General features: G+C 40.3%; 1 protein-coding gene across 3 annotated transcripts in view; it reads right to left on the minus strand.

The window, feature by feature from the left end:
- Positions 1 to 2,899: 2,899 nt before the first annotated feature.
- Positions 2,900 to 20,870, minus strand: part of LOC122563723 (gap junction beta-4 protein-like) — a 37,584-nt gene continuing 19,613 nt past the window's right edge. For 2 of the 3 annotated variants that reach the window (XM_043717865.1, XM_043717864.1), the window contains exon 2: positions 2,900 to 5,260. In XM_043717865.1, the coding sequence (XP_043573800.1) occupies positions 4,433 to 5,233 (801 nt within the window). In that variant the 5' untranslated portion in view covers positions 5,234 to 5,260 and the 3' untranslated portion in view covers positions 2,900 to 4,432. Of the gene's footprint in view, positions 5,261 to 14,141; positions 14,240 to 20,870 lie in introns of those variants that run through there. The other variant, XM_043717863.1, reaches the window with a different exon arrangement.

Raw genomic sequence — 20,870 nt, forward strand, 5'->3', positions numbered from 1 at the left:
GGGCAGCATGGTGGCGCTGCTGCTTCACAGCACGAGAGACCTGGGCTCGATTCCACTCTCGGGTGACTGTTTATGTAGAGTTTGCACATTCTCCCTGCGCATGTGTGGGTTTCCTCCCACAGTTCAAAGATGTGCAGGTTAGGTGGATTGGCCGTGGGAAAGGCAGGGTTACAGAGATGGGGTGAGTTTGGGTGTGATGTTCTTCAGAGGGTTGGTGTGGACTCGATGGGCCGAATAATCTGCTTCCACACTGTAGAGATTCTTTCATTCTATGCCGGGGATTGCTGCCCAAGATGAAGAAGCAAATTGAGAGCTGGGACTGCTAGTCAACTGCAGTCTGCTTTGATATTGAAAATTGTCATTGTCTAGTTTTTCTCCATTGCTTGGGAGAATTACAAATGAGGCAAGAATAGATAGTAATGATAAACTAATATGGGCAAATTGATTTCTTGTTACTCCATGGTGGGATTCTGGTCATGCTGTTTGAACCTCATATCCAAAATCAGACGTTATTTTTCCCAATGTCAAGAATCTTGATTTTCTGATGCCTTGGAGACACTGGTGTTTGGACTGGGGTGTACAAAGTTAAAAATCACACAACACCAGGTTAGAGTCCAACAGGTTTATTTGGCAGCACTAGCTTTCGGAGCACTGCTCCTTCATCTGGTGTCATGTCATTTTTAACTTTGATTTCCTAATCTCACTATATTTTCCCAACTGACTGACCATTGCCTTTATCCTTCAGCTGCCTTCTTATTCTTGGCAACTGATATGCAAATCCAGAAAATCAGGAAAAGGACTGAATTATATTGATCTATGATAGGACTGTGCTGTGTAATTACTAGCAGTTGTCTCTTAATGGAAAAGAAAATCAATGATTAATTTCAAAATTTGTCCTTCAACTTGCCACTGGAATACAAACACTAGTAAACTGCAATGTAGTGAATGGCTTTTTAAAGTTGTTAGCTGTGCAATGATTTTGTGACACTAGCTTTTGTCTATGTTAACATAATTTACAAAACCCTGAAATACTGACCCCAGTTTACTCATAACTTTAATAGTAGCCCAGTTTAAAATACTGGCTGGTTCATTATATAGTTATAATAACCAAGATATATATAATATATATATCTTGCTCTTTAATGCAGCATACATAAAATATTGCAACACAAAGCTTTGAAAAAGATTGGCATCTTTAATAAATTAAATCATTTTCGAGTACAGTAAACAAAGGAAGAATGCACCATTGAAAGGGATTTATTTTAGCTCAGATTCAGTTCCTGTTACAGGTAGGAACAAGCCTGTTTGCAGCCTTTCCCTGCAAGCCATCATATTTCAGTGAAATAACCCTCTGAAATGAAAACTTTATCAATCATTATGCTCTTATTATTTTGCTCAGTTGACTACAGTAAGTTTGCATGCTAATTCCCCGAGAGAGTGCCCCTTTTAATGTGCAAAAATACCACTATTTTTGGTTGATGCCGTTCATATGAGGAAACTAGTTGCCCAAAGAATATACGGCCAGTATTTGTTGTGGGCAATGTGAAGAAGAATAGAGCATTCCTATTCACACTGCAATGACTTCGCTTCAGTAAAAAGTTAATCATTTTTTCTAAAGGACAGATCTCAATAAAAGCTCAAAAATCAGGAAGCTGGCACCAGAATAATATTCAATGGAGTTGGTTTATTGTAACTTCGGAAGTCTTTGCCGTATTCTTCAGACAATCCACTTCATACTGGAATATAAGACACTAGATTCAAGCTGATTTATTCCCCTCAATACAATGAATATCTTTGCTAAAAGGGACTACATTACTACCTTTGGCACATGTTATGCATATATTATAACATCTGGATGTTAAAGGTACAAGATACAAATTTCCAATTTTTTGTGCCACGTAGTTAACCATTATGGGTCATCACAGTCAATAAAGCACTATTGAGAATCTGTAATCAATGGAATGTTTAATTCATTAAATTTATTCAAAAGTTCTGACTGAGTTATGTGATATTGCATTCAATAACTGATGGAATAAAATGTAAAACCAAGTATTACTGATCTATACTATTTACAATGCGTTATTTCATTACTTGTATGAATATTTGAAAGTAATGCTGAAGAATCCCAAGCATTTTGAATGCATAAATACAAATGTAAAGCATTGAAGTAGTTAAAAAAATTACAGCATGGAAGCAAGTCCATGTCAGCAATTACCCTCCACACAAGTAAGTAGTTCTATTTACTGAATGCTATATATTAGTTTGTTCACCCTGTTTCCATATTTCTGAATTCTTTTTCCATCATCCACCTACTTAAGTTAATCTTTAATTTTGGCATGAACAAAAATCTTGGATATTAACTCCAAGCACTCACTACTTAAGAATTTCTCCTGTTTTCTGTTCCAAACCACTTGAATTTTATCCTGTGTCTATGGTCCCACATTCTTGAGCCCATAATTACTGCAAATAGTCTGATTCTCTCTTTCTCCATGCATTCATGACACAAAGTATCGCTGTTATAGCACCACACTGTTGTAAAGTTTCAGTAAATAAATATGGCCAGCTGTCTAACTAGTGCTAAACATTCTGTTCAGTACTGACTTGTTTAATCTTAATGGAAGGTGTTTACTGACAGGAGACAGGGTGAGATACAACAATTGACTTTAATGCAATGTTTCACTCCAAAGTCCTATGAAAAGGAGTGAGTAATTGCTCAGGTGGTAAATCAGTTGCAAACCTAGATCAAGAAAAATACAACTGTTTTTGATTTATAAGTAGCATCACATGCTTTCAATTTGCAGCGTCAAATGACACCAAGTGCTGGAAACCATTTGGCACAGTAAAAGAAATGTAAAATTTGCCATTGGATTCAGACTTAAACAGTAACACAACCAACCAGTAACACAACCAGCTGCTGAGGGGCTACCTCGCAAAGCTTTAGGATGCTGGAATGGGGTAGGTGGAGTTAGTATTCTGTCCATGTTAACATATTAAAACATCAATGAAAGAACTTGTAGCAGTGAAATGTTCAGGGAGTGCTTCTAACAGCAAGGAGTGCTGCTAAAAGCTTGTGTAATCTCAGTTTTACAGAATTATGTTGTGAAAGTTGTGTTAACAATGCTGTTCTTGGTCTTGATATGGCATCTATGACTTTCCAAGGTGTGGCATTATGAAGAAGCACTGAAGAATTACTGTGTGACAGATTCTGAGTTTAATATCATGACTGATATCACAATATGGAAAAGGTTCATCGAGCCTGTGGATTTGGTGTTGTGCCTCTTCAACACCATTTGCTTTTTGAGATAGAAAGTTTCCAAGATATGGGAAGTGAGGATAGATTTTCCTGCACATCCCCAACAATCTTATTTGAAGTTGTTGAATATGATGAGTATTGATAGTGGACTTTGGTCTTCCAGTAGTTTCATGCTGTTGTAGATTTTGGCGAATACATAAACAAGCTGTTGAAGTTATCCTTCAGGGTGAGAACTAACTTGGACATCAACAGTATATTGTAATTCTATTACCGATGTGGTATCTCAGCTTTGACTTTAGTTATTAATGTCAAAGAGCTTGCCATCAGTGCAACTCACTGTCGACAGATGTTGGGGAAGCCTATCAGACATGAGCTGTAGCATTATGGCATTAAAAATCACAAAAAGCATTGACTGCAAGTCCTTTTTGGTGCCTATTTTGACAGGAATAATTACTCATTAGTGGAGACATTGCACAGTACTGTTATAGCATGCTATCATGAAAGAGACAGATTGTGTTTGTGAACTCCAAGTGTCTGACCTGCTTGTGTAGCCATGTCATTTATGTGACTGGTCCAGGCGAGTTTCTAGTCCATGCCGCCTCCCCAAGGATGTTAATGGAGAGATCAGTGGTGATTTTGGGTGCCATGGGCATGTTGGTCTGAGATACTTCCTTGGTGGAGGTGGTCATTGCCTTGTATTTCTCTCTTACTTTGATGATGTAATTGCTTCAACGGTCTCCACTGCTAACTCTGTCCCGTAAACTTTACACTTAATTGAAAAGATTTTGCATGATCTTCAGTCTTACTCTCCTTAACATTCTATAGTTTTATTTATGAATCTTTTTATTGGAATCCTTAACAGCTAGCATGGATCGACTGATGAAACCAAAATAAGGCCAGATTGAATTTAATCTGACGTCAAGTAATATCACTGTACCTGCAAACTAGATACAGGAAGTCCTTGAACCAGAGACTGGAGATAGACTGGATAATGTGAAGACCTTCTATAAGTGACTTAAAGCTTACTGGAGAAGCTTTATCATCATACAAAATGGGGCCAGCTCAAGGATTGCTTGTTGAGGCTAAGTATTCATTAGATGGAGAAAAATACTTTGCAAGAAGTTCTGTACATAATTAGTTCAGTACATTCAAATGGAAATAACTTTTGACTTGGAAATTTCAGGACTTCAAATGAATGACAACATTTGGACTTTGATTTCCAGCAAATGACTTATCTTCTGGAATGAAATTTGCACTGGATGGCTTTTCAAATAAAGCAGTTGAGGCCCTTGTGGATTGACTTGTGCGCTTTCGTCTGCCTGAGGAACAGCAACTGGACACAATTCTCTTACTTACAAGGTATGTAAACTCACAGACATTTATAAGAACACACAAGGCTGCAGTAACAACCATAAAAATAGTGAAGATGGTTTTCTCAGTCGGTCTGGCTATGAAGCAATCCACAGTGTTCGGGCAAGGGGCTAGTTCGCATTTAACAAGGCGAGGCAATTCAAAATCTTTATAGATGCTATAAAGAATGTACAGAAACCCACTATCAATCCCTGCTTTAAACACAAGGCTGATAACATAAGTCCACCACAGTCCTCCTATCTTTTTCCCTGTGTCACTGTAAAGAGTGTGACAAGTCTCCCCATTTTTCAGCTTGTTCTTCCTCTCCCTTTCTTCTCTGTAAGCGACATGCATGACCACCAGCAGGGATGGAGTGGAGACAAAGATGAGCTGCAGAGCCCACAGTCGGATGTGGGAGACGGGGAAGTAGTAATCGAAGCAGACATTTTCACAACCAGGTTGCTTGACGTTGCATTCAAAGTCTTTTTGGTCGTCTCCCCAAACTCTTTCTGCCGCCACCACATAAACCAAGACTCGGAAGAGGAAGAGGACGGACAACCATATCCGACCAAATCCTGTGGAATATTTATTCACCCCACTGAGTATGCCTTGAAGGAAAGCCCAATTCATTGTGTCAGAAAGTTCGCAATTTTATACCTGAAAGGAAGCAAAGCATAATCAAATATTAATGGATACATACCAGCTTTAAAACCATCGCAGATGGAAAGACAGCAAATTAGTTAATTTTAGAACGTGGTAATGCTTCAGCAAAGTTGCATTCTGTAGAAGACTAATCTATTTACTCTTTCCCATGGAGCGTGCTAATTCATGTATGCGAAGGGAAAGCAATTATAAGGCAGTTGTCTTCCCAGTGTTGCCCTGATAAGAATGTGATTGACAAATCTCTTAGAGCAACATAGTAGTATTAACTTGAATTTTAAAAAGCTTTTCTTCACTCTTTATCTCTCCTTTTGAAGGGGTACACATGGAAAGGTTCCTGTTTTTGTATGTCACTAATGTTTCCAATGGTTTGGTGCTTTTCAGAGACAGCCATTACATTGGTGTTTTATTACAGCACGAGACTCCTAATTTCTGACATTAATTGGGAGACCGATTCAATCAAAATCAAATTGAAGTTTGTAATTAGATAAAGATGTACAAAAGGAACTCTCAGAAGACTGACATAGTGACTGGCCACCCAATAAACATCTGGGAAAAAGTGAGGACTGCAGATGCTGGAGATCAGAGTCAGAAAATGTGGTATTGGAAAAGCACCGAGGAGCGGGAGAGTCGACATTTCAAGCATAAGCTCTTCATCAGGAAGATGTTAAACATATTGTTAGATATGCCCCACATTCCTGATGAAGAGCTTATGCTGAAAACGTCAACTGTCCTGTTCCTCGGATGCTGCCTGACTGGTTGTGCTTTTCTAGCACCACACATTTTGAAACCTATTAAACACACCATCCTGGTTTTGACATGTCAAAGAAAAAAACCTATCCCAAGGGCTGAGGAGTGATCTTATAGAGGTTTATAAAATCATGATAGGATGAATAGACAAAGTCTTTTCCCTGAGGTGGAGCAGTCCAGTACTAGACGGCATAGGTTTAGGGTGAGACAGGAAAGATATAAAAGAGACCTAAGGGGCAACTTTTTCATGCAGAGGGTGGTACGTGTATGGAATGAGCTGCCAGAGGAAGTGGTGGAGGCTGGTACAATTGCAACATTTAAGAGGCAGTTGGATGGGTATATGAAAAGGAAGGGTTGGGAGGGATATGGGTCGGATGCTGGCAGGTGGGACTAGATTGATTTGGGATACCTGGTTGGCCTGGACGAGTTGGACTGAAGGGTCTGTTTCCGTGCTGTACATCTCAATGGCTCTATGACTGTAAGTGCCCAGAAATAGATATTTAAAATCAACTTGTTTAGATGCATTATGACACACATTTGGAGCTAGTGGGACATGAGCTCAGGGCTTCTGGCTCAGAAACAGGGATACTACACTGCACCATAAGAGTCCCTAAGTTCCTATAAATATACTGCCTTTAAATTCAGCTCAGAACTCGCCACAGAAGGGTGGGAACATTGCAAATAGAAGTTGTTTATGATATATTCACACATAAAAGCTTTGTGTCTTGATGGATAAACCATGACTAAAAATATGACAAGGCAGCTATAGAGTGCAACATTTGGTTGTACTGGGATTTACAAGGTCTCTGATAACGCAAAGACTTTTTTTTAAACTGACATTTCATTCCAATTGTAATGTGGGTTGGCACAGTGGTTAGCACTACTGTCTCTCAAAGCCAGGGACCCAGATTTGATTCCAGCCTGTGTGGAGTTTGCACATTCTCCCTGTGTCTGCATGGGTTTCCTCCCACATTTTGGAGGATTGGCTGTGCTAAGTTGTCCAAGGTCTATTTGTAGGCTAAGATGGATAAGCAATGGGAAATGCAGGGTATGGGTTGGATTTAGATGGGATGCTCTTTGGAAGGTTAGTGTTAACTTGCTGGGCCAAATGGCCTGTTTCCAAACTGTAAGGAATCTATGATTATTGCCCAGGTGGGATCCGGAAGAAAATTTTCAAAGTTATGTCTGTACTTATATTTGTGACATGACTAATGAACAGATCCAAAGGTTAAATAGACTCATACATTTTAGAGACATGTGGAGGAGCAAGTAAATAGACCAAAGCACTGTTGTTAATGTTATTTACACACAGCATAATAAAGACCAAATTAGTCTTTTTGAGGGATGAGTTTGGTAAACAAATTGCAGCTATAATGTTTAGACTTTCACAAGTTTAAGATAGTATACTACAGAATACATTATTTTCCATGAAGAAATGCAAAGGAATGAGTGATGATTTAACAATGCAGAATTACCAAAGTGCAAAAGCAATTTTGGAGCAGGAATATTGCGTGGAATTGTTGGTGTGTGACCAATGATTTCCTCTCCATTAAGTTCAATACACAGAAAATTAATGCCTGCTTTCCTGACATTTCCCAAAGTGGATTTCCCGGGACTGCTGCTTCCTGTTGGGAGCATTTGATTACAGAATCCTGTCTTAAATACCACAAAGTACTTTGGTCAAATTGGATATGATTTCCAGGAACTAAATGATGAATGAAGTGGCACTATGGTTAGTATTGTAGCATCTCCATCAATAGCTGTAGCTGGATTTTGACCTCTAATAATGTAAAACAAGCAATGGTAAATCAGTAATCCAAGTTCCATCTCTTCGGATTTTGAATTCCATTGGCTTCAGAGTCCAGGCTTACCTTAATGAGTAAGACATATATCTTGATTTGCACATGGGGTAACAGTATAGTCACAATAAATGCTGAAAGGCATTTCACTGAACACCAGCAAAAGACTTTGAAGTCATCTTGGACTGAGATAGTATGGTCTACCTCATTAATCTGCTGGAATTGTTTAAGGAGTAATTATATTTTTAGGGAGTCTGTCCAGTAATAGGAATATATTTGGAATTTCAGGAATTACTTAAAGTTCTAAATGTAATTATTTAAAATAAAGATAACTCCTCTTGGAATTAATGGCATTTTATTTCTTTTCAAAATTGACTTTACCACAGGAAGCAGAAAGCTCTGTTCAAAAAAAAAAGTAAAAATCTCTGGCTGAAAGCACCGATTAATGGAGTTTATGAGGAGATTGTGCTGAGTTGGATAAAGAACAAAAGCACTTGGAAAATATTACTTAAGAGGAAATATAATCATCAGAATGACTTGCAATTTGCTTCTGGTGTGGCTTTGACTCCTACATTAATATTGATTTTTTAAAATCAAAATGTAAGCAATAGTTAACACAGTATCAATAAGGTCTGACGTGCTGTTAGACTTGCCCCACAATGCCTATGAACCTTGGGGTGGAATCTTGTTGAAGTATGAGGGTGGGGTGGGGTCTAGGTGGAGAGCCAGTGAGACTCAGGCTACCTCTTTTTAGCAAGGCCCAGGGAACTACATGACAATTAGGCAGTGAAGAGGTCACTTCCAGGCTTTACCTGGAATCAAGACCCTGGGGGCAAAGGTCTTGCCTACCAATTGAAGCCTGTTGTTGACTGGCAATATTGCTGCTGGAAAGATAGGTACTAGACTCCTAAGATTGCAGCATTATCTAGGCCACAGCTAAAAAATGTGATGGTAGAGGTGAGGTTTGGTGAGATGGGATGGTGGGGAAGCTGTGTGGGTCACAGGAAAAAGGGATGGATGGGATTCAACAGCAATAGCAGTGGCTTTCAAGGGTCCTCTCAATCCAGTGTCAAGTATCTCAGCTGAGATTCCCTCCCGCAGACTCTCATCACCACCAGCACTGGGAGTGACAAGTTGGTGCCACAGTTTTAACAAGAATGCACACATCAGGTGAATACCAGAGCTGAGGAATGGGACCCTTCATCAATTCAGTAACTGGCCACTTAAATGCCTCAATTGGTAGTGGGATGGGAATTTAACCAATGGTGCAATGAGGTGGAGGAGCCAATGTTGGACTGGGATGGACAAAGATAAAAATCACACAACACCAAGTTATAGCCCAAAAGGTTTATTTAGAAGCACTAGCTTTCAGAGCACTGCTCCTTCATCAGGTGGTTGTGGACTATAAGATTATAAGACACTGAATTTATAGCAAAAGATTACAGTGTCATACAGTGATATTTCAACAAACAGGGATTGTTAAGTCTTTCATCTTTTAGAATGCAGGTTTTGGTTCATTAATATGTAAATCCCAGAACTTCTTTTTAGTCACCTTCCTGAGATAAGTTAAGGTTTTATAACAAAAGGCGACATCTCAGCTCAGACAATACATTGAAGGTGTGAGGTCAGACCTGTCTGTATCCCAATCTTGAGTCAGACTGGTTCTATTTCTAAAGTTGAATTTACAAAGTATTACATGTATTGACTAGCATCAATGACAGTGTGCAGATGGTGCACTTTTGAGCAAAATAGAATGTATCTGCAAATACAAATTCACCCAGTAGACTTGCAAGTGTGTGTGCATGCAGGAGAGATGGTGCATGGCTGTTCCCCACTTGTGTTAAATTATTGGTGATGAGAGGCGGTATTGTGTGGATACCCCATCATCCTGTCTAATTACATGCCCTTTCCACCTCAAAGCTCACCACCAGAGAGACCAGATGATTGTAACCCTTGTCTCAATCCATTTTACCCTCAGATTCAGGATTTCATTTTTTAAATCCTCCATTTCGCATTTTATTTTGGTTTAGAAAAGAGAAGGCAATGGAGTCAGTTGCTTGGAATCTTTAGGGTCATAAAGAAGTTTGATTATGCAGACAGAGGAATCATTTTCTCTTTGGGGCATAAATTTAAGGTAATCACTAATAAATCCAATCAGCAATTCCAAAGCAATAAATTTATTAATCTAGATGTTTAGATTGTGGAACAGACTATAACACAAATGTGGTTAAGGTGAACAGAATAGATACATTTATGGTACAGAGTGACGCCATTGGCCATTGTAGTTGAGCCACTTGAAAACCCCAGAATACAAGACCAAGGATATACTGCTGTAGCTGTGTAAGGCTCTGGCCAGACCGCATTGTGAGTTTGTTGAACCAGTATCTAAAGAAGGAGGCGCTGGCATTGGATGGGGTCCAGAAGTGGTTTACCAGAATGATCCCAGGGCTGAGGGGCTTTTCATGAGGAGCAGTTGAGAATTCTGGGTCTGTACTCAATGGAGTTCAGAAAGATCAAGGGGGATCTCACTGAAACTTACAGAATATGGAGAAGCCTGGATAGAGTGGAGATGGAGAAGATGTTTCCAAGAGAAGGAGAGACTAGGACCCGAGGGTATAGCCTCAAAGTGAAGGGGTGACATTTTAGAACTGAAATGAGGAAGAATTTCTTCAGCTAAAGGTGGTTAATCATTGACTTGGCCTCCACAGCCTTCTGCAGCAATGAGTATACTTAGGAGAAAGGCAGATAGGTTCTGGATTGATAAGGGCATCAAGGACAATGGGAAAAGGCAGAAGAATGGTGTTGAGAAGCATATTAGCTGTGATCAAATGACAGAAAGACTTGATTCAAGTGGCCTGATTCTGCTCCCTTATCTAATGGTCTTATGAAAATATAGTCAGTTCTGATATAACATAAAAGTTCAGTTGTTGTGTGATCTCGTGTTATGAGAAAGTCGCACAATAGCCATGCCAGTTAATCAAATGGGGCCAGAATTGCATTATGGCCAATAAAGGTAAGAAAAGTTCACATTCTGCGAATAATAGTTTAAATTCTCTCATCGCATTAAAGCCAATTTTATTGAAGAAACACATATTGTAGCAGAACCGACTATTATCTAGCCTAATCACTTTCCAGCTCTTAGTTGGTCCATAGTGAAACAACTCCACAAAGGCCAGAGTCCTGACACCAAATCATTGTTTATTTACACATGGGAAGTCCTCAACACTGATCCAGCTTCCTCAAAGACAACTCAGTGTGTGTCTGACAATCTTGTTTATATCTGTCAGTGGGGGATCCCTGATGAGTTCCCAATCAGGGATTTCATATTCTATGAGGTCCACCTGGTGATGTCATTACAATCACTGCAATTTGTTCTGTAGGTTAAGCATCTCAAGTTTTTTTAAACATATGACGAACAGTGTGCATTCGTGTGCAGGGATTCATTCTCTGCAAACGAGGACTAGTTTCCGAATTGCCCTGGAGCTTGGGGACCTCAAATTCCCCATTGCTTTTCTCCCCCCCTTACAATATCTCAGTGAATCAGAGTCAATTTGAAAATAAATCAGCATTGTTTCTGACATGATTAAATTGTTGTGATTGTTTGAAATTTGGCACATTTGGATTTGGCTTGAAGCGTCTGAAAAAGGGTCACCGGATTCATAGTTTTAACTGCATTTTCCCTCCACAGATGATGCCAGACCTGCTGAGTTTCTGCAACAATTTCTGTTCTTCTTTCAATTTTCCAGCCTATGCAGTTCTTTGTTTTGTTTAGTCCTGAGATGCAACCTGGTCCAATCCATGAGCGGAGTGCCTGTCATGCATGCACATTGCAATGAAAAATGTTGGTACACTCCAAAGTGCAACTATCTGTAGGTCCGAGATGTGTCATAAGGATAAAGGTGAGGTTTGTACATATCCAATACTAATGTCTGTGGGCATGGCATAAACTTAAGGTCACTCCACATGGAGCACCCCCTGAGATGTTGGCGTCCAAGGTGATGGTCTGGAGGATCAAATACTGAGCTGGAGTCACCAGGTACTCACACTGACTTTCATGTTTGGAATTCTTGGTGTTTAGTTTCTATCCAACATCTGGTAGAATAGCAACCTGCATGTTAATGAGGTGAATTTCGATGGTTGGAAAGATGATAACAAGCAATAAGCCTTGTTCATAGCCCACAAGCGAGAAACTCATCCCACCGTTGGGAAGTCTGTTGGAAAATGCAATTTCATCTTCCAGATGTTGGGAAAGGCTGGACATCTCACACAATTCGCCCAGATTTCTTGCCATAGTCCACATTGCTGAGGGATTGAGAAAATTCTGCCTCTGATGTTTCTACCCTTACATTTCTCTTCTCTATTACAAAAGAACAGGAGTAGGCCATTCAGCCCCGCAAGCCTGTTCCACCATTCAATAAATCATGACTGCCCCGCGGCCTCCCTATATCCACCCTTGACCAATATCCCTTTAATAGATACATTTTTGTTCGGCAAAGACAAAAACAAAGCACTGTAGATGCTGGAAATATGAACAAAAATTGAAATTGCTGGAGAAACTCAGCAGGTCTGGCAGCATCTGTGGTGAGAGAAGCAAAGTGAACATTTGGGATCCAGTTACCCTTCTTCAGATCTGAAGAATGGTCATGGGGCCAAAAATGTTGATTCTAACATCTCGCTTAACATCAGTGCATCCTAACATCTCTTCCAAACAGTCTGGTCCTAAATCTCAGACTATGCCCACTGGTTTTAAATCCCTAGCCAGTGGAAATAATTTATCCTTATCTACCTGGTCTCTTCCTGTTTTTATGTTGAAGAACTCAATCAGATCAGATCACCTCTTAACCTTTTACATTCTAGAGAAAAGAGGCCTAATTTGTATAATCTTTCCTAATAACTTAATCCCTGACGTCCAGGTGTCATTCTTTGAACATACATTGTACTTCCTCTCAGGCCAAATATCCTTCTTAAAGTGTGGAGCCCAGACCTGCTCATAAATTCCAAGGGTTTTGTATAACTGCTGCATCACTTCTGCATCCTTGTACTCCAATCCTCCTAAATACAAAGGCTAACATTCATTTACTTTCACAATTATTTTCTGTGCCTATTTGTGACATTTTAAACATCTATGCACGTGAAACACCAAGTGTCTTTGGACATCCACTCTATTTAAATTCATACCATCTAGAAAGCATCATGATCTACTCTTTATCAGTCCAAAATGTGTAACCTCACACTTGCTTGCATTGAAGTCCATAGTTTGCCCATTCACTTAGTCTATCAATATCCTTTTGTAATTTCATGTTACCATTGCCTACACTGTAACCTATTTTTGTGTCATCACAAACGACCATTTAATGCACATTTTTAATCCTACTTCTTTTTCACAGAGTAGATGCTCTTGTATTGAATTGTATTTGCCACATATCTGATCTATTCCTGAGGTCATGCATGCCTTCTGACAGTCTCCCCAGTCTGCCTCACAGTTTGCTGTACCCTCTGCAAACAGCAAAGCAAGATTCACTTGAAGTACATTTTTTAAAAACACATCTGACTGCCTTTGGCAAAATCTAACCAAAATCAGTTCCTGTTGTGCCTGTAGAAAACATTAGTCAGCGCTGCAGGCGGAATAAAAGGAAAGACCATAAAATGTGTTGGCACATGATGACACTAGGGTTACTCATCTGAGAAATCTCTTCAACCAGTCATTGTTGATCTCTGAATAGGGATCAATTATTAAGATAGAACAAAACTTTTATACAATTTCAAGGGTAAGGCATTTAACAGGATTCCAGGTTCAATCAGAAGAACATGGATTGAATTATTGTCAATGAATTAGTTTTATAAATGAGGGGTGGTCTCCATACATGCAAACTACATTCATTTTCTAATGGGGCTAATGATTTAAATTCTCTAGTTCTTATTGCACAAGTATCATACACAACCAAATATGCATTAGCTTTTCTTACTTACATATATGATCTTTCAAATGCATTTGATATGATTATTTGGAAAGGAACAAGTACAGAAGCAAACCCTGCTGTTGCAACATGCTCTGTTCACAGACTACTACATTTTTAAGATTTAAATGCTGAGTGCTGAATCAACATATCTATCATGTACCCTCATTTAAACAAATAATTAAATTTAGATAGACTGTACTATTTTTGATTAAGAACAGTATAACCGCAAACTGCTTCAGCTTTTTAGCAAAAGACTAATTCACAAATCTGGAGTTGTGAAATCTCATATTTCAGCATTTGCTTTGCGGACTCTTGCATAGTTAGTTTGAAACATTTAAAATGTAATTTGACATATGAGGAAAAACATACCTGCAAGAAGTAGCATACGTCGTGCTCCAACAGTTCAACTTTGAGAGTCTGTCAAACTTCAATTTTATGTGGCTGTGTGTAATACCTCCTTCTGAGGAGGGATCAGTTTATTTTGCATTGTCCTGACTCAGAGTTCTGGGTGGGGCAAGCTTTGAGCATGACAGCACAGCCGTGTGGTAATAAAAAGCAGGGAGAAAGTTAGAATTCCATGACTATAACTGCAGTTGAAACTGAAGAGGAAATACTTTAATAAAATCACAGCAATCCCTTTTTCCAGAGAAGATACTACTTAGCTGCTATCCAATAATAGCCAATCCCCTGGTTATTTTGGGCTAGCAAAAAGTGCGAGATAATTTAAAAGAGGTCAAAAGTAAAAAAAAAAAATTTCTTTTGGCCACATGATATATATTAGACAGGAATCTTGTCGATAATTGGTGCTCATCAGGTCGGAAACATTAAGCACAAGTCAGGTTCTGTACTATTGAAAGCAAGCAATTGTAACAGATGCGTTTAGCCAGCCAGGGTTGGCAGCTTTGTACCGAGAGATTAGGTTAGATTCCCTACAATGAGGAAACATGTCCTTCGGCCCAACAAGTTCACATCGACCTTCCGAAGAGTAACCTACTCAGTCCCATTTCCCTCTGACTGATGCACCTAACACTATGGGCAATTCAGCATGGCCAATTAACCTAACCTGCACATCTTTGGACTGTGGGAGGACACTGGAGCACCCAGAGGAAACCTACGCAGACACAGGTAGAATGTGCAAACTCCATACAGATAGTTGTCCGAGGCTGGAATAGAACCTGGAACCCTGGTGCTGTGAGGCAGCAGTGCTAACCACTGAGCCACCACACCAGAAACTGTCCCTTGTTGGGAAACTGGCAGGAAACCACTGACTTTTGCATTTAACCCAAACATGTTTGTTAGGAAAACAGTGTCATAAAAGAGCCCGAGTTAACTTTGGGTGCAAAGATTTTCCAGGCTTCCTGTCCAGATGAGAAAAGGGGACAATGAGGATTGCTGGGGCTGAACAAGTGACAGGCAAGAGAGGCTTTTAATACCAGCTAGATCAGCTGTTCCCTGGCAATAAATGTAAGGCTTTGTTTACAGGATATGTTTTGAAAGCGTACCTTTACTGCATTGGAAGTGATTTTGAATATCTTGGAACTCATTTCTATTCCTGTGCATTTTTTGTTTTACTTTGAAGTGAATTTTCCAGCTTCCAGCATTACAGCAGGATGCCAGCTATATACACAGCTCCACTCCAAGGAAATGGAAGGATAGGAACCAGCACCAGCCGAAACAGCACCTATTGAATCACCTGGCACTCTATAGGAACAGTCACAGTGCTCCAGCTCACAGGAGGTGATACACCCTACAAGGGATTTACAGGCACAGGATTAACATCCTGGACGTGACTGATCACAGTGCTTCAAGAGGCTCAGACTTTCAAGACTAGTTTTTGCAGCCTCCCAGAAAACAAAAAGATTTCTTTCTAAGTGGCCCATGTGGGCTTTCAAAGGAACAACGGCAATTAAGTTCTTCACTTCAGATTCCTTTCAAGGATTTGCTGGTGAGATAGAATCGCTCATGCTTCTCTCCATACAGGCATCTGCCAGTTGACAAATACCATCTATGCAGTGGCTGGTACTCATGTCTTCATGTAGGCGAAAATAAAAGTTTCCTCACATTTCCTCCGCTGGTTGAATTCCCATGGTTCAGGGAGGTATGATTGCACATGTTTGGCAATCAGACCACATTCAAACCACTCAGGAGTATTCATCATACCTCAGAGTACAACGACATCTTGATCAGAAGGGCCAATGGGCCGAGGAGTGGCAGATGGAATTTAATTTAGATAAATGTGAGGTGCTGCATTTTGGAAAGGCAAATCAGGGCAGGGCTTAAACATTTAGTGGTCTTGGAGAGTGTTGTCAAGCAAAGAGACCTTGAAGTGCAGGTTCCTTGAAGGTGGAGTTGCAGGTGGATAGGATAGTGAAAGCGGCATTTGTTACATCTACCTTTATTGATCAGTGCATTGAATATAGGAGGTGGGAGGTCATGTTGCAGCTGTACAGGTCCTTGATTAGTCCACTTTTGGAATACTGCATTCAATTTTGGTCTCCCTGCTATAGGAAAGATGTTGTGCAACTTGAAAGGCTTCAGAAAAGATTTACCAGAATGTTGCCGGGGTTTCAGGGTTTAAGCTATTGGAAGAGGCGGAATAGGCTGGGGCTGTTCTCCTTGGAGTGTTGGAGACTAAGGAGTGACCTTACAGAGGTTTATAAAATCATGAGGGGCATGGATAGGGTGAAAAGCCAGAGTAGGGAAGTCCAAAACTAGAGTGCACAGGTTAAGGTGAGAGCAAAAAGATTTAAGTAGAAGCTCAGTGGCAAGTTTTTTATTCAGAGGGTGGTGCGTGTATGGAATGAGCTGCCATAAGATGTGGTGGAGGTTGGTACAATTACAACATTTAAAAGATATTTGGATAGGTGTATGAATAGGAAGGGTTTAGGGGGAAACGGGCCGAGTGCTGGCAAATGGGAAGAGATCAGTTAGGATATTTGGTTGGCATGGACGAGTTAGACCAAAGAGTCTGTTTCTGTGCTGTACATCTCGATGACTATCAACTGAAACAGATTCCATTTCACCAAGGTTTGATTGGTATATGACCACTAAAAGATCTTTATACAACTGTATACATTGCTCTACCCTGACCTTTTGAAGTGAACGAATAGAAACCAGCATCAGTACGAACAATAGCAACCTCTTCTTGAATCACCAGCCACTCTATTGGAAGTGTGTCTCTGCAGTACTGCAACTCCCAATTGAAACAAAATGTGTAAATTGAACAGACGACAGCCTTTGCTTTTTAAAATTTATTCTCAGGATATGACTACTGCTAGCAAAGCTAGTGTCTCTTACGGCCCTCGTGTGATGCAACTGAACAAGCTTCTTGGCCACTTCAAGAATCATCCTGATTGGTGTGGAAGTGGAGTCACAGATAGGACAGATTGAAGAATGACAGGTTACCTTTCAATAGAAAATTTCCAAAATGTAACCAGGGCATTGTTAAATTGTTTTCTCACATTAAAATTTTGAAGGTGTGGGTGGAGTTACATAGAAATATAGAAGCAAATGTAAGCCATTTGATGTTTTGAGCCTGCTTCACCATTCAATATGATCATGGTTAATCGTCAAGCTCAATACTCTAATCCTGTCCTCTCGCTATGTCTGTCTGTCTTTCTTTCTTGAAAACACAAAATGTTTTGCTCAAGACCACTTTCTCTGATAATGAATTCCATCGGCATGGCTCTGATGTTCTAAAAGCATACAGTCAGTTCTTCTGTAACGCGATGGTTGTGTTCTTGTGTATCCCTGTCCTATAGAAAAATCACACTTTAGAAACAGCACTTAAAGTGTTGGCGATGTAATTACGTTACAGACAACACACAGCTTAAAAGTTTGCACTTTAGAAACAGCATTCCCAATTCGTCAATTGCATTGTAGTGAATTTGTGTTAATGAAACACGTTTTGTAGCAGATAAGACCCGTACCCACTAATTAGAATGGACTGAAAAAAATCAGGCTGTGTCGTGGCAACATCCAAATGCACCATCCATACCTGTTACATCCTAGTTTTCCATCCAAATCCTTGAAAATGTGGACCACTTTAGGAGATTCCACTTGACTATGAAGATGAACTTTGTGTATATCTGCCAATGTTCCAAACAGTTTTTAATTGACTGATGAAAATAGTTTTGAGAGCCAGGATCTTAAACTGAAGAGGTAAGATCATGGTTTGCCAAGACTTGATGGTGGTATGTACATAAATGCTTCAGAGATGTGGTCAACCTATCCTAAATAACTCAAAGTGCTGGAGATGTACCACCAACAGTGCCTTCACAAGATCCCCCAAACTCAATAGCAGAAGACTCTGTCAAATGGCAGCATCCTCTCTCAAGCATCCATCAGTCAAAACCTGCTACTCTGGGCAGGACATGCTATTTATATTCCTGAAACCAGATCCCTGCAGCAACTGCTCTAAACAGAACATGGCTACAGTAGAGATTCCCAGAAGTGGAAATGCTTGGGATTAATGTGAAGAAAATGCAAACAAATTGGGGATATGAGACCCTAGATTGTGGTTATTGAAAATGGAAAAGATTCATTTGGGCAGGCACTGGACACATCAAGAGACTTCATCAGGAATAGACAGGAGTACACAAATCAACCCGAACCCTAAAAATATTACTTTCCGCACGTGTAGCAGAGTCTACGGTTCACACATTGGATTGGTCAGTCAGTGCAGAGCCTATTAACCTGGAGTGGAAATATATCACCCTCAATCCTAAGAGACTGAATGAAAGGGAAAAAATCCAGATACTGTACTGAGAGTACAAAGTGTATTCATTAATTTCAGGATCAGGATAAGGATTTAGCACAGACTGAACAAACAAGCTTACACCTATGGGACCTTTCACAATCTCTGCATGTATCAAGTGTAGGCACAGTTTTCATGCAGGAAGCTCAGCAGACAAACTGTGTACAACTCAGTGGTGACAGAGTGACTACCCCATGAAATTTGAAATGATCAAATTTGAACTTCCTGTTTGGCATAAACCAAGTGAAAACTAAGCAGGAGACTTGCGAAATGCACACCTCCTTTCCTGATAATAATTGTTGACATTAATGTTAAATTGCATGCATTAGAGATAACCAAATCAAAGCAGGTGGAGCCTTGTTTTAAATTCTTACTTGTCTCCCTTTGTCGTGGACCACAAGGGGTGTGGCATGTTTCAATTGGCTGAAATCCAGTGTGTTGTGACGTCTGTCTATCTGGAGACCTCTGGGCCATAATATAGCTTTGCAGGACTTATTTTCTAGTTTTCTTGAAATTGAACTATTATTGACAATAAAAATTACGCTCAATTCTGTCTCATGACCTTTCAGCAGACCTGAAGAATACTGATCAATCTGAAACATTTGACCTGTTTCTCTGTCCACAGATGCTGTCTGACCTGCTGAGCATTTCCAGCAATTTGAGATTCCCAGCATTCTCAACATTTGCGTTTCCACTAAATTTGCATTTGTGTTGAAGAATTTAGGTGTTAGGTTGCAATAAAATAAGCAAGTGTGAAGTTATCCACTTTAGACCGATGAAGGGTACTTTCTAGATGATGTGAAGTGAAATACAAGAGACACAGTCAAAGACACTTGGAAATCCAGGTGCAGAGATCTTCAAAATGCCACAGACAGGTGCAGAAAATAATTATGAAAGTTAACAGAATGCTGGTCTTTAAATTTAGAGGGCTGATGTATGAGGATGCAGACGTTCTGCTGCAGTTAGACAATGCCTTGCTTACACCTCCCTGGGAGTACTATGAGCAGATCTGGGTACTACACCTTAGGGAGGATGTAATGGCATTGGAGGGAATACAGCATAGATTTACAAGAATGAGACCTGGACTTCAGGTGTTAAGTTATGCAGAAAGATTATACAAATTAAACCTGTTTTGTTGAGAATATAGAGAGTTAAAGGGGTGATGTGATCAAAGTCTTCAAGGTGGCATGCCTCACAGAACCATGGACCCACGTTTGATTCTATCCTCGGGTGACTGTGTGGAGTTTACACATTCTCCCGGTGTCTGTGTGGTGCTCTGGTTTCCTTTCACAGTCCAAAGATGTGCAGGTTTGATGGATTGGCTGTGCTAAATTGCCCATAGTGTCCAGGGATGTGCAGGCTAGGTGGATTAGTCATGGGAAATGCAGGGTGATAGGGTAGGGAGTGGGTCTGGATGGGTTGCTCTTTGAAGGAGTGGCCTGTTTCCACACTGTAGGGATTCCATGTAGATATGGACAGGAAACAAAATATTAGATAAACTATTTCCACTGGTTGGGGATTCTAGAACTAAGGAGTATAGTCTGAGAAATAAGACCAGATTGTTCAGGAGAGATGTTAGGAAGCACTTCTACACAAGGGGTTATAAATGTCTGGAATTCCCTTCCATAAAAGGCTGTGGATGCTGGATCAGTTGTTAAATTTAAACCTTTAATTAATAAAAAGAAATCAAATGTATTAAGGGAAATGTACCAATCGTACCAGAAGAGAGCAGAAGAGAACAGACGATGAGGAAGGCAGAGAGGAGACAGATGCAAGAGACCCCGGGGGAAGTACCTGTCAGGAACAAGTTCAATCTTTGGAAACAGTAGAAACAGATGACACTGCCAGTCCGTGAGGCGGCCAGGTCTGTCAATCAAAAATTGGTGTGGAGACAGAGCGGAAGAGTCGGACATCGCACAGAGCCGTGGTAATAGGGGACTCCATAGTGAGAGGAACTGACCGGGGTTTTTGTGGCAGCAGACGGGACTTAAGGATAGTGTGTTGCCTTCCTGGTGCCAGGGTTAAAGACATCACAGACAGAGTGCAGGAAATCCTCAAGGACGAAGGTGAAGAGCCAGAGGTGGTGGTACATGTCGGCACAAATGACGTCGGGAAGAAGAGGAGGAACATACTACAGCGGGACTTCGGAGAACTAGGCTGAAAAGCAGGACGTCCAAGGTGGTTATCTCCGGTTTGCTTCCAGTTCCTCGGACTGGTGAGGCCAGAAACAGGGAGATAATGGACTTGAACATGTGGATGGGGAACTGGTGCAGAAAGCAAGGATTTAAATTCTTGGATCACTGGGGTAAATTTTGTGGTAAGCATAAATTATACAAGAGAGA

The sequence above is a fragment of the Chiloscyllium plagiosum genome, chromosome 27 (genome assembly GCF_004010195.1).
Source record: "Chiloscyllium plagiosum isolate BGI_BamShark_2017 chromosome 27, ASM401019v2, whole genome shotgun sequence".
NCBI classification, from domain to species: domain Eukaryota; kingdom Metazoa; phylum Chordata; class Chondrichthyes; order Orectolobiformes; family Hemiscylliidae; genus Chiloscyllium; species Chiloscyllium plagiosum.